General features: G+C 39.9%; 1 protein-coding gene across 5 annotated transcripts in view; it reads right to left on the bottom strand.

Annotated features, from left to right (window-relative positions):
* The window catches only part of ECPAS (Ecm29 proteasome adaptor and scaffold), a 123,498-nt gene that overhangs the window by 68,817 nt on the left and 40,430 nt on the right, over window positions 1-14,251 (bottom strand). For all 5 annotated transcript variants that reach the window (XM_066256533.1, XM_066256531.1, XM_066256532.1 and 2 more), the window contains 5 exons: window positions 10,819-10,935; window positions 8,605-8,723; window positions 7,328-7,477; window positions 3,961-4,129; window positions 649-788 (listed from right to left, as the gene is read on the bottom strand). In XM_066256533.1, coding sequence (XP_066112630.1) covers window positions 649-788; window positions 3,961-4,129; window positions 7,328-7,477; window positions 8,605-8,723; window positions 10,819-10,935 — 695 coding nt within the window. The remainder of the gene's footprint in view (window positions 1-648; window positions 789-3,960; window positions 4,130-7,327; window positions 7,478-8,604; window positions 8,724-10,818; window positions 10,936-14,251) is intronic.

The raw sequence follows: 14,251 nt of genomic DNA, 5'->3' as shown, positions 1-14,251 counted from the left end.
GCGTCAGCCCAGTGTGTGGAAGTCCTGGGTTCAATTCCAGGCCAGGGCACACAGGAGAAGTGCCCATCTGCTTCTCCACCCTCCCCCTCTCCTTCCTCTCTGTCTCTCTCTCCCCTCCCGCAGCCAAGGCTCCACTGGAGCCAAGTTGGCCCAGGCACTTAGGATGGCTCTGTGGTCTCCACCTCAGGCGCTAGAATAACTCTAGTTGCAACTAAGCAACGCCCCATATGGGCAGAGCATCGCCCCCTAGTGGGCATGCCGGGTGGATCCCAGTTGGGCACATGTGGGAGTCTGTCTCTCTGCCTCCCTGCTTCTCACTTGAGAAAAATACAAAAAAAAAAGAATAGGGTTTTCACATTTTTCTTTCTTTAAGTTCATTTATATAGCCAAAGGTCTTACTTCTTATGGTAATTTCCTAACCCAGTCCAGTTTTAAATTGCTTCTCCAAACAGCCTTTCTTCTTTGCCTTATACAGAATTCTGCTCTTAAGCAAACTGTCCTTATCACAAATTAGGCATATTTCATGATCACATAAACTGAACGTTTCAGTACATAGAATGCAAAAAGAACAAAGATGTGCTCAATAGGTTCTTAGAAACCCAGCCTCTTCTCAGTTCTGAGAGTTTAGAAGAGATGCGTGTAGTTTACCTCTGCTTGCTTTTCAGTTCCAGGTCCGCTGCTGTCGCCACGCTGTGGCGTGTGTCACTAGAGGCAATCACCAGGTGCAGAACAGCTTCAAGTTCAGGCACCTGTTCTGCTTCTATGAATTTCACTATACCCAGTTTGCACTGTGGATATAAATGAAGGGAAGGAGAAACAGTGATCAGAGAAACAAAGACCACCAACCAAAAACAGTGTTTAACATATCAGAAAGGCCATAAACCAAGGATTAACAGTAACAAGAGTAGCAGCTCCTACTTAGGCTTACAATGTGCCAGGAACTCTACTAAACCATATATAGTCATGATTTCATTTAATCCTCACAATCTATGAGCTATTATTCTACCCCCTTTTCAGATGAGGAAAGTGAGGCAAAGCTTAAGAGACTAAGACACACAGTTAGCAAGTGATGAAGGCAGAATTCAAACTCAAGACTCTCAAACTCCAAGACAATTCTGATAAACAGACTTCCTACTTACAATACAAAACAAGTCCAAATTTAGAGCCTCCAGGTAAGAATGGTGACGTGTTAGAAATAAAGTGCTTCATGATTATGACAGTTTAAAAGGAACTAAACTCACATCCCTTGAAATTCCACTCTATTGTTAAAATACCAATTCTTGTCCTCAAAATACTTACATACTGAAAACAATCTAATTTGTAATATACTTTTTTCAGTGCAAGTGAATTTCTAATCAAACAACATTCAATGTAATTAACTGGCTAAAATGAAACCCAGACTAAAGAAAGATTCTGCTTAGAACTTCATGCAATATAAAATAGCTATGAGTTTCACTAAAAACAACTCTATTTAAAAGAAATATACTTGAAAAGTAAATCTTTATCTTTACCTTAAGGGATCAGTTATATAATAGTTCTTATGTATATGAATTAGGATTGATACAGTTTAAAATTATTAAATGACAAAGGATGCAATTTAAAAAGATATACAAACATCATAAAAATGCCTGCCTTCCCTCTTCCTGTTCAACACAACTTACTTGCAACAAGTGCTACAACAGAAAAGACTCAAACATTAACTTAAGCCATGAAAGAGGACAGTTTTGAAAGTCAAGAACACAAAGATATAAACAAAATCATGTTCAAAGAAAACTGAAAACAATAGTAATGTCCATTAATAGGAGACTGTGGTTTACATATAATTAAATTGTATACAGATATTTAAAAAGATAACATTTTTTAAAACTTGATATATTGTTAAATAAAAACAGTGAACTAAAAATAATGCATTACATGATATGTAAAAATGTACTGTGTAAAACTGTAGTGTACACACAAACGGGGGAGAGTGAGAGAAGGGGAGGGGAGAGGGGAGAGGTGAGAGGTGAGAGGGGAGAGGTAAAGGGGGGTGGGGAGAGGGGAGAGGGGAGAGGGGAGAGGGGAGAGGGGAGAGGGGAGAGGGGAGAGGGAAGAGGGGAGAGGGGAGAGGGAAGAGGGGAGAGGGGAGAGGGGAGAGGGAAAGGGGGATGGGAGAGGGGAGAGGGGAGAGGGGAGAGGGGAATGAGAGAGGGGAGAGGAGAGAGGGGAGAGGGGAGAGGGGAGAAGGCAGAGGCAGAGTGTGAAAGGAAAGGGGAGAGGCAGGGGATGGGGAGAGGGAGGGGGGAGAAGGAGGAGGGAGGAGAGAAAAGGGAAAGGGGAGAGGGGAGAGAGGACAGAGGGGAAAAGGGAGAGGGAGGAGGGAGGAGGGAGAGAGAGAGGGGTAGGAGAGGGTAGGTAGAGGGAAGAGGGGAGAGGCAAGAGGGGAAAGGGAAAGGGAGAGGGAGAGGGAGAGGGGAGGGAGGGAGGGAGAGGAAAGAGGGAGGAGAGGGAGGAAGGAGGGGAAGAGAGACAGAGCACATGCGAGTGAGGCTACAGATGAATGACAAACTAGGGTGGCAGGATTCCAGGTAATATTTAATTTCTCTTTATCATGTTCTGGACTAACACAATCTTTATATTATCATTAACTTTATCAAAATAAAAGCTGTTTATCTAGAAGGAAAATGTAAAACAAAAGAGATTTTAAAATAAGGAAAATAGCTTTCATCCTTAAAGCTAGACTGTTCATTTCAACACAAGATCATGAAATTGTCAAAAAGCATAGAGAGACCCGTAGAAATGAGCAAATAATGACCAACATCAGATTACATTTTAAAGTTAACAATTTGTTCTCCAGCACTCACAGCTTTAGCCCTCAGACAGACCTAGATTCAAAGCCTAGTACTAGAAATGAGACCATGGTGAACCTCAAAACCTTTTACAAAATAGAAGTAATTTCTATATCTAATTGGGTTACTGTGAGGATTAAATGAGATAATGAATTCAAAGTACTCATCAACATAGGACCTGTCACATAGTTCACACTCAATAAAGAGTAGTTTCTGTTACTATTTACCTTTCTTTCTTATGTATATCATGGCTTAGGGAGAAAAATAAAGAAGATCTATAAAACATAAAGAAGTAAATCTAATCAAATATAACCCTCGCTGAATAAATCACTTCATCAATTTGTAAATAGTAAGAATGTCCCATTTGCCTTTTCCCCTCTCCTTGGAACACTTTTGTGACCAGTGGTCACATACATACCCAAAAAGAAAAGGATCAAATCATTTAGACTGCCACAGAGAGATAAAGGAAGGATTGGAAGACTAACCCAGGTTGCTTGAATTCCAAAATATTTACACACTGATCTCATCTGTTCTTCCCTGAGGTGCCTGGTGACAGACACAGGGAGGCACCTTCTCTGTAGAGCACCAGTCTTTTTAAAAAGCTGCTCAAAGAACATCTGTGTCCTGTTTAAATCCAGAATAAAATTCTTAATGCCAATTTTTAAATACCCAGGAAGAACTACAAAAGGGAGTCATGCTTTCCCCCATCATACTGTCACTTGTGAGTATGAGTTCCTCACTTGACCCAAAGTGGACAACTCTAAAAACGCTGAATAACATACGACAAATTGTATTTAAACTGCAGCAAAGCAACCAAATCATTATTAAACTCATAATTAAAAATAAAATAAAAGAAATTAAATATACTCAATTTATAAGTGGGCTGTTCTTTGTACTTGAAATACTTAAGCAATATTAAAAAAACTGAAGAGCATTTCCCACTCTCCCCTTCCCCCGGGGCTTTACCAAGTAACTGACATGATGAAGAGAACGTATTACATCAATTGCCCCATCACACATATTTCATGAGAGAGCCTGAATTCACTGGAATCATGTTACCCATGCTTTTGTGGACTTCACAGGGGTGCGTGTATAGGGTTAAGCTGCGTTATGAATAAGCAGTGTGTGATACCTGTTCCAACTGTTCAGGTGTCCATGGGTTATCACCAATAACTCGTTTGGCTGCATAAAAGCTCATTCCTGGGGGAGGCTGTGGTATTCCAGAACTTCCACCACTGTTTGAAGAAGAACCCTGTGCTGAAGATGAATTTTGGCGACTCTGGGATTCATTTAACACATATCTGGAAAGGAAATAGAAATGTAACCCCTTTCTATTAAAACACATGCATATGTAATGCAATAAATTATATACTTTCTTCACACAGAAGTTTTCAAGAAGAATAAATATTTAAAAGTAAAATTTAATTATAAGAAAAAGTTTGGCCCTGGCCAGTTGGCTCAGTGGTAGAACACTGGCCTGGCATGTAGATGTTCCAGGGTCATTTCCCGGTCAGGGCACATAGGAGAAATGACCATCTGCTTCTCCACCCCTCCCCCTCTCATTTATCTCTCTCTCTCTCTCTCTCTCTCTCTCTCTTCCTCTCCCGCAGCCATGGCTTGGTTGGTTCAAGCGCATCTGCCCCAGGCGCTGAGGATGGCCCAGTGGAGCACCTCCATCTCAGGAGCTACAAATAGCTCAGTTGCAAGGATGGCCTGAGATGGGCAGAGCATCCGCCCAGACTGGGGTTGCCCTGTGGATCTCAGTCAGGGCACATGTGGGAGTCTGTCTCTCTATCTCCCCTCCTCTCACTTGGAAAAGAAAAAGAAAATTTTTTAAGGTATCTACAGAGTCAGCAAATTAACCATAAAAGTACATCTGCTCAAGTTGCTTTTTAATGAACTATAATAGTTACCAGCAATAAATATAAATATTTTGTTCACTCTCAAGCTATAAATTCTTGTTCACAAAGACCCACTGTGGACCTACTGCATTTTGAGTTTTTAGTTGACAAATACAGAGAAATGTTTGTTGACTGAGGGTGGGGGTGGTAAGAAAACTATTGTTCTATACTCAAAGCAGAGAATATTTTTAGTTATTTCTATTCTGTTATGTTGCAATTCACCTTCAAGTCCCCCTTGAACTTCTTTTCCTCTTGTATTACAAAACCCACTAAACCACTTAGCACACAGCACATAAAATGAAAAAATCAAAAAGGCTCAAAGAGGAAAAAAGAATTAGTTTTTCCCATTTTATATTCAAAGCCCTTCACAGCTCTTAATTATTTAACTGATTATCCTATTTCATTTTTAGTTTCTATAGATTAAAAATAAAATTCCTGGTAAATTCATTTTGACCCAATCAAATTGGTATTCCTCATCTACAAAATGAAAATTTCTATATAAACATTAACTCAAATTCCTTAAACTCTAAAAGTATATGCTGGCAAATCATATTAAAACAAAAATCTTAAATATGGATATTTAAATAAAATATCCGTTATAATAAAAATAAAACAGCCTGATGGCATAGTAAATTATACCACATTACTTATATTTCTAAATTTTTCTTTATAAAAAAACCTGTTAAGGAATCACTTCATTTTCACACAAACAAGGCAAACTCTCACTGCTAAGAATAATGTGAGGAATCACTGGCTTGGGTACATTATGTGCCTAAGTTAAATTTAGGTTTCAACGTTTACTTACCAAAGCTATCATCACCTGCCAAATCTGGCTGCCTCCTGATTTAACAAGTATAAAAGGAGATTTTATTTCTAAGTTTTGGCAAGACTGGTGGCAGTATATAAACCGATTAAACTGAACAGCTAAGACTATACAAAACATCACCCTAAACATAAGACAGAACACCAGAAGGGGTCAGACTGAGTCTCTGCCATCTGGAGCAAGTGGAGACAATAATACAACACATGTCACAACATTTGACATGTTATCAGATGACATGACAGAGGCAGCAGAACTGAACAGGTAGAGGTGAGTGGAAGTGTCTGAAGGTCCAGAAAATAAAGCCACCAAACTAGAGTAGGAGGAGAGCAAACAGAAGAGGAAAGAAACCTTACAGCATGAAATCTTGTGTCTAGATTGAGGGACAGATGATAAAGCCCCACATGCCAGACTAATAGTGTGTATTGTATTTCAATCAGGAAAGAAACATAATGAAGCCGGCCTTTTAGAAAAATATTTCTGGCAGCTGGAAAACCTAGAAAATAACTATGCTGGAAGCAGATCACACCCAGGGCACTATTCCAGGGACCAGAGCTAGATTAAACAGCTCTTGGCTTCACAGAGCACCCAATCTATTAGGGAAAATGGATATGTCAAGAATGCAATTAAAAAAATAATGATGGCCCTGGCCAGGTGGCTCAGTAGTAGAGCATCGGCCCAGAGTGTGAATATCCTGGGTTCAATTCCTGGTCAGAGCACATGGGAGAAATGACCATCTGCTTCTCCACCTTCCCACTCTCCTTTCTCTCCCTCTCTCTCTTCCACTCTTCTCCTCCCACAGCCAGGACTTTATTGGTTTGAGCACATCAGCCCCAGGTGCTAAGGATAGCTACATGGAGCCTCAGGCACTAATAATAGCTCAGTTTTGAGCTGGCCCCAGATGGGCAGAGCATCAGCTCAAGATGGGAGTTGCCAGGTAGATTCCAGTGGGGCACCTGCAGGAGTCTGTCTCTCTATCTCCCCTCCTCTCACTTGGCAAAGAAGAAAAAAAGATTGCAATACATATATAATATATGGGTGACTAGTGATACACATAGCTGACATCTAAGTTACTATGAAATGCTTTTCCAAAGTGGTATTTTGGCTGTTTGTTCCAGTATTTCTGTCTTCCTTTTTTCCTTTTTTGATGGGGGAAGCAGTCTAAGCAGAGAGAATGGTATTCTCTTAAAACAAAAAGGCAAGGACACATAGAGTGCATGTATGACTGAAAAACAACAGCCCAAGGATTTTAAGGCGAGAACTAATGAGATCTGTGCTTTAAAAATCAGGAAACTCTATGGCAGTGTAGAGAATGTTAAAAAAAAAGTAGCTGGTGAGAAGCTGCTGGCAACAGTGGAAAAGAGCCAACACTAGGCTCTTTTTCTGGCTGCGAGCAAGAATGGTTCCAGGACGCGTCTAGGAGGATGTATTGTGGAGCTGCCATTGTAACTACAAGAAAGAGAAAAGCTGGAGGCAATTCATAATTGTATGCCTACACAGCTGAGCACAGAATTGTCACAGTAAGTAAAGGAGAGAAACTATTTTCACAGGGGAAAGACAATTTTAGGTTGAGTATGCAATCACTACAGCAACACCACACCTATAAGGTCAATAGGCAGTGGGGCTGGAGTTCAGAAGGTCAGGGCCACAGCAAAAAATCTGAGACTCATCCACTTCCAAGTGAACGCTGAATCATTTACAATAGCACTTAACTCCACACAGTAAAACGCAGTGCGTGAACAAGATTGCTTTGTGCTGTTTTCCTTTCTTCAACTTACCCATAAGGCATCAGAAGGACATCCAGCATGAAGTCCAAAAGCAGCTGCACAGTCTTTGGTTTCTCAGCAAGATTAAATGGAGAAGCTGATTTTGATGATTCAACAGGGTATTTCATGTGAAAAAGGGTTGGTATTAAAAGATGCATTAAGCTGAAAAAACAATTATATTTATTGCAACTACTTAAAAAACATGGTTTTATACATGAAATAATAGACAAAAACAAAAATCACATAACAATGGCAACTGTAGCAAGGGCCACTCATTTTCAATAGCACTAACTTACAAAGCCCCATTCTAAAGACTGACCAAGATTTCTCTTTCAATGAAAGTTTGATAGATTGAGTGAAAACTGGCAATTAGCACATCTGGCTCATCACCAGAAGAACTAGAAAGAAATGTACATAATATCAGCTCAGTGTTAATATCTGTCAGCACCAGAGATTAATTTTATATTAAACCTTGGATAAAGTTCTACTTATAACATGTCCTTACAAAACTTTTTTTCCTATCCATAGTTAATTAAGATAAAGTTATTCTAAAGCTAAAGAGATTAAAAATCAATCAAGTCAACATTTGATATATAATATTAAAATTTCCACTGTGTGAATTTAAGTAACACAGCTTCGATCATTCCTTTTTTAGACAACACCATTTGCTATTCTTAAAACACATGAAAACAATTTCAAACAGTACTTGTTAATTTTACTCATAAATATGTGCATTACAGTCTCTCTTTATAAAATATTAGAGTATGCACTCTAAACAGGGGAGCTGAAAACATGCAACTCCATCTTGCCTCCACAACCGCTTCGTGCCATTCTGGGCGCTGCACAGCTACAGCACAGAGCCCGGCCGAGCCCAGGAACAAAGGAGCTCTCTGAGCCCCTCCACCGCTCCAGTTCCCGTCCTAGTATAAACGAGTGATCTTACCAAAACTGCTCTGGAACTTCATATCCTCCAACATAGACATGTTTTGATGAAAAATATTTGATAACTCTAATTTTTGCGATCAGAAAAAACTAGTTACTTCAAAATCACTGACCAAAAAAATGAATTTAGATTGAGAGAAATGTTAGCTCTGCACATTTTTCAATATATTCACATTAACAAACTTCATAATAGTACTAACAAAACAATAATGGTCAGTTGAGATAACACAGAAAATTCAATTATTTGTCAGCTGAAAGCGCTCAAGTGAAACCAATGGTGCGGACCTATTTTTGACTGGCAGCTGTTGCCCCGTGAGCTGGGAAAGGACATACTGGGGAGAGCGTACCTATCCTGCTGCGGCTGCGGCTTCCCTTCCATTGCAGTAAGAAGCGTGGGGGCCAGTTCACATTGCTTCTCCACTGGAAGGCGAGGATAGCCCATCTTAACATAAATTATAGTAAAATTCTAAGGCGGTGAGAGAAAAGCAAGTGAGTGTGAAGGAAATACTCTAGGATTTCAACATAAACATATGACTGCTAACTTCGGGAGGTCTAACAAAGAAATCGCATCCTCCTTCCATCTGTTTACACAGGTTTATTACAGCTTAGCCAACTATTACATTTCAGGATGAATTCCAGTCCCACTTATCCAAAATGTTCGCTTTAATATGGGCTTCTTGTGAGGAAGCAACACCTAATCAAAAGCCTACATGTATATGTCTATGAAATCATCACATTGTATATTTTAAATATATACAATTTTATTTGTTAATTATGCCTCAATAAAGCTAGGGGGAAAAGTACTCATATATTCAATTACTTTCACTGAAAAGAACAAAGTAATCATTTGACCTTCTACACCTATATACTATACATTAGTATCAAATCTCCCAGTTTGTTGAATTAATTTTTTCAAGCTTAAAGAGACCACATGTTAAATCCTGGGTTGCCCTTTCCCCACTGGTCTATTCCTAAAACCTTGTATAATGCAGCACCCTGGTTCCTCACTCCAATAACCAACCAATAGATGGTGAACCAAGGAAAATCAGTGCCATCAGTGTGATTACATCACTATAATCCATGTGAACGCCTCATTTTAAGCAAACCCAGATATGCATATCTGGGGTTTTTTTTCCTTAAGTGAGAAGCAAGGAGGCAGAGAGCCAGCCAGATTCCCTCAAATGCCACCCGCCAATCCCCCTACCGGGCAATGCTCTGCCCATCTAGGGCATTGCTCCATTGCTCAGCAACCAAGCTGTTTTAGCATCTGAGATGAGGCCATAGAGCCATCCTCAGCACCCAGAGCCAACTTGCTCCAATGGAGCCATGGCTATGGGAGAAGAAGAGAGAGATAGAGTGAGAAGAAAGAGGGGGAAGGGTAGAGAAGCAGACAGTTACTTCTCCTGTGTGCCCTGACCAGGAATCAGACCTGGGACATCCATACAGCAGGCTGATGCCCTACCACTGAGCCAAATGGCCAGGGCCGCTTATCTGAATTTACCCATACTATAAAGATTTTCTTTTTTTGAAGGACACTTCACTTTAGAATTGACTTATCCTTTTCTTTTTTTAATTTTTTTTTCAATTACAGTTTACATTCAGGATTATTTTGTATTAGTTTCAGGTGTACAGCATAGTAGTTAATCATATACTGTACAGAGTAGTCCCCCTAATATTTCAAGTATCCATCTGGCACCGGACTTAGTTATTACAATTTTACTGACTATATAGTATACTTTAATCTCCTTGATTATTCTGTAGCTGCCAACTTCCAGTTCTTACCTAATGCCTTCAATCCCTTTCCTTTAAAGCCGTTCTATCTGGCAATTTTATTGGTACACAATGTTCTTAGTGCTTAAAAAAGGAACATCTAAAATGGAGCTGCATGTCCAGAGCAAGCACAGACAAGACATCTGGATCTGCAGGTGTCTGCGAAGGTCTGAATTCCAGATGTCAGGTAAGAGCCACAGGTTCTGTCTCAGTGCTACAAACTACAGTGGCCAGGGGAAAAACATCACCAGTCCTCACACAACGTTGTTTTCTATTTAATTTTCATGAAGAAAACAATTCAAGAAGTGTATTTCTTAGTAGCCTCAGTTTAATCCATTTTTTAAGAGAATGCCTTTCTGAACACATTATATATACCAGAAACACTGTTGTTTTTAAAACTTAGTCTTCCTATCTCTTACCATTTTTCCCTTCTTCTATTATCCTTTATTCATGTCTATCCTATATAACCCCTCTCTTCTCTTGATTCAGACTGGTCTCATATAATCTTTTACTAAGAATCAAATCATCCTTTCACAGATCAAAATATCTGGCAACTCCTTTCACCAACATTCCTCAGCCCAATGCAAATGCCTATTCATGATCCTGTTCCTACCATTTCCTTAATGGGAATAGTTCCTCTGGGTTGGTCCTCAGTGATAAAAAGTGTGTCACTTAATGAAAAACATCTCGTGCTTCATTTAGAAATATGCTATTATAAAATTTTAAGTTTTCAATATATTGATGAAAAGAAAACTACTGTAAGTCAGAAAATATTCCAAGATAACACTCACTGTGACAAAGGAAACTGCAGCAGGGTCCTGGTACTGAACCAACAGTGTCTCTATTGGGAGTTGTATTTTGGGGCGGCTTTTTATACGCTTATTCAGATGGACCAACAGTTCCATTACCTAAAATACAGAGAGATGTGAACTGAAATTACTGATCATAATTTACTTTACAGGCATTACTTACCTGAGATATACAAAACAAATTCATTTCTCAGATAGCACTTATTTTGATAAATGGTGGCTATTTTGTTCTCTTAACCAGAAAGGGGAATATACAATATTCCCCAAGAATCTATGCACCAGAATTTTACTAGTGAATTTATTTTTATGGTGCCCTTTAGTTAATCAAAGTTGAGATGAGTCTCTATGGAGACACAGTCCCCCAAAAACCTGTGAACAAATGAGTGAAACATACCATGTTATGGACTGAATGTTTGTGCATCCCCAAAATTCCTATGTTGAAGCTTCATCCCCAGTGTGATGACTTGGGAAGGTAATTAGGTTTGGGATCACGGGAGCTAAGCCCTCATGATGGGGTTGCTGTACTCATAATAAGGGGATAAAGAAATCCAAGTTCTCTCTCTCTACCATGTGAGGATACAGCAAGAAGGCCACCTTCTATAAACCATGAAGAGCTCATGCACAAAGAACCCAACCACACTGGTACCCTGATCTCAGACTTCCATCCTCCAGAACTGTGAAAAATAAATGTTTGCTGATGAAGTCACCAGTCCATGGTATTTTGTTATAGCAACCCCAACTGACTAAGACACACCATGAATGCTACAAAAAAAGAAAAATGTACAATGGGTTCCCAGAAGAGAAAACATCTGCCAGATCAAGTACTTTAGAGAAAAGGAACAAGAACATCAAGTTCTGAATATGTCAGATAAATTTCCAAGCACTGAATCAGTTATAAGGAGGTCCAGAGGTTGAAAATAACATTGCACACTGCATCTGACTGAAACAGAGTGATAAGATATAAAAGCAGGACCCAAACTATAAAAGATATTAGGTAAAATGCTGAGGAATTTTTATTTTATTCTGAAGATATACTGATTCTACTAAAGAGTTCTAAGTAATAACAAGTGTCTTCTCCTTCAAGCGGAAAAGAGAGCAGAAATAGAGGTCAAGTCAATTCCCAAAGGTAGAAAGAGGCTTATGTCAAATGGCCCAATCTTACCATAAAAGTGAGACAATCTTGCTAAGAAAGGAGCACTGAAAAACTTGTGCATGTCATTTACTATTCTTATCTCATCTGATTCTTACAACAACCAGAGAAGATACTGTCATTTCTATTTTATAGGTGAGAAACTAGAGCAGCGATTCTCACCCTGTGGGTCGCAACCCCGGTGGGGGTCGAACGACCAAAACACAGAGGTCGCCTAAAGCCATCGGAAAAGGCGACCCCTGTGTTTTGGTCATTCGACCCCCGCCGGGGTCGCGACCCACAGGGTGAGAACCGCTGAACTAAAGGCTAAGGGAAGAATTAACTTACCCAAGGATACTGAGCCAGCAAGTGGCATAGTCAAGATTTGACTCCAGGCCCTGGCCGGTTGGCTCAGTGGTAGAGCGTCGGCCTGGCATGCGGGAGTCCTGGGTTCAATTCCCAGCCAGGGCACACAGGAGAAGCACCCATCTGCTTCTCCACCCCTCCCTCTCTCCTTCCTCTCTGTCTCTCTCTTCCCCTCCCGCAGCTGAGGCTCCATTGGAGCAAAGTTTGCCTGGGCGCTGAGGATGGCTCTGTGGCCTCTGCCTCAGACGCTAGAATGGCTCTGATTGCAGCAGAGCATCGCCCCCTGGTGGGCATGCCAGGTGGATCCCGGTCGGGCGCATGCAGGAGTCTGTCTGACTGCGTCCCCATTTCCAATTTCAGAAAAATACAAAAAAAAAAAAAAAAAAAAGATTTGACTCCAAGGTCCATATAACTAACCTTTTTAAATACTGGTAGTTGAGCTCAATTCATCTAAACTTAATTGTCCATGTGAGACATCCTTAGGACTGCTGATACCCTACTAAGACCTAGAAACTTGCATTACCATGCATACCTCTTCCAAACTTCCTACCTGATCCAGACCTATATAGCTAATGACAGAAAAGAATCATGAGGAACAAGACTAAAGGAAATAGTCCTCTTCCAAGAATCTAATTAGTCTAAGTTCATTCACAAAAGGATCCTGTGTAAAATCATTACTGATAATGATAAAACAACCATGCACACAACTACATGCTTTCTTTTTAAGAACATTTTCATTTTAAATAGGTTAACCACTTAAATTTCTTCTATAAGTTTTATCACCTTAAGTATTAATTTCATAATTTGGTTATCCACTATCTATTTTTTTAAGACTTTATTTATTCATTTTAGAGGTGAGAGAGAGAGAGAAAGAGAAGGGGGAAGGAGCAGGAAGCATCACCTCCCATATGTGCCTTGACCAGGCAAGCCGAGGGTTTCAAACCAGTGACCTCAGCATTCCAGGTCAACACTTTATCCACTGTACAGGCACAGGACAGGCAGTTATCCACTACCTAGAATCCTCTATAAACCCATAAATATCAGGAGATCAGCTAACCCAGTTCTGGCTAAATAAGTAACAGTTAACTTCTGCAGTAAGCCTTTAGAATTACCAACCACAGGAATATGTTATTTTGGCCATATCAGTTCTCCTTATTACTCATTCATTTATATTTATTTATTAATAAACATTTTAAGTGAAATATATCATAAAGCTAAAGTACACAACTCAAAGTATACTGCTCAATAAATTTTCACAAAATAAACACACCTATATAACACCAAAACTACAAAAGCCCTGTAACCCATGCTCCCCCCTACTCACCTCTCTGCTCCCAATATACCACTGTACTGATTTCAAACACCAGCTTTAAATCCACTGTATATCAATGGAATATATAGAACAAACTCATGTGTCTGAATATTTTACATTCTACAGCATATTTGAGATTCATCCATGGTGTTGCTCATATCAGTAGTACACTTTCATTGCTCTAGTAGAAAAATACCACAATTTATCAATTCTCCTATTGATTGACATTAAATTATTTCCAATTTGGGCTTTTATGAATAATGCTGTTATGAAAATTTTTATATATGTCTTTTGGTGTACATATGTAAACATTTCTGTTGTGTATTAACTCAGGCTTGAAAATGCTTGGTCATGGAGTATGCATATAAGCTTTAGAATATTCCAAACAGCCCTGGCCGGTTGGCTCAGTGGTAGAGTGGGAGTCCCGGATTCAATTCCCGGCCAGGGCATACAGGAGAAGCGCCCATCTGCTTCTCTACCCCTCCCCCTCTCCTTCCTCTCTGTCTCTCTCTTCCCTTCCCACAGCCAAGGCTCCATTGGAGCAAAGTTGGCACGGGCGCTGAGGATGGCTCTGTGGCCTCTGCCTCAGGCGCTAGAATGGCTCTGGT

This window comes from Saccopteryx bilineata, chromosome 2 (genome assembly GCF_036850765.1).
Source record: "Saccopteryx bilineata isolate mSacBil1 chromosome 2, mSacBil1_pri_phased_curated, whole genome shotgun sequence".
Taxonomy (NCBI): Eukaryota; Metazoa; Chordata; class Mammalia; order Chiroptera; family Emballonuridae; genus Saccopteryx; species Saccopteryx bilineata.
Note: the sequence above shows the minus strand (reverse complement) of the source record. Positions and strands in the feature narration are given on the sequence as shown.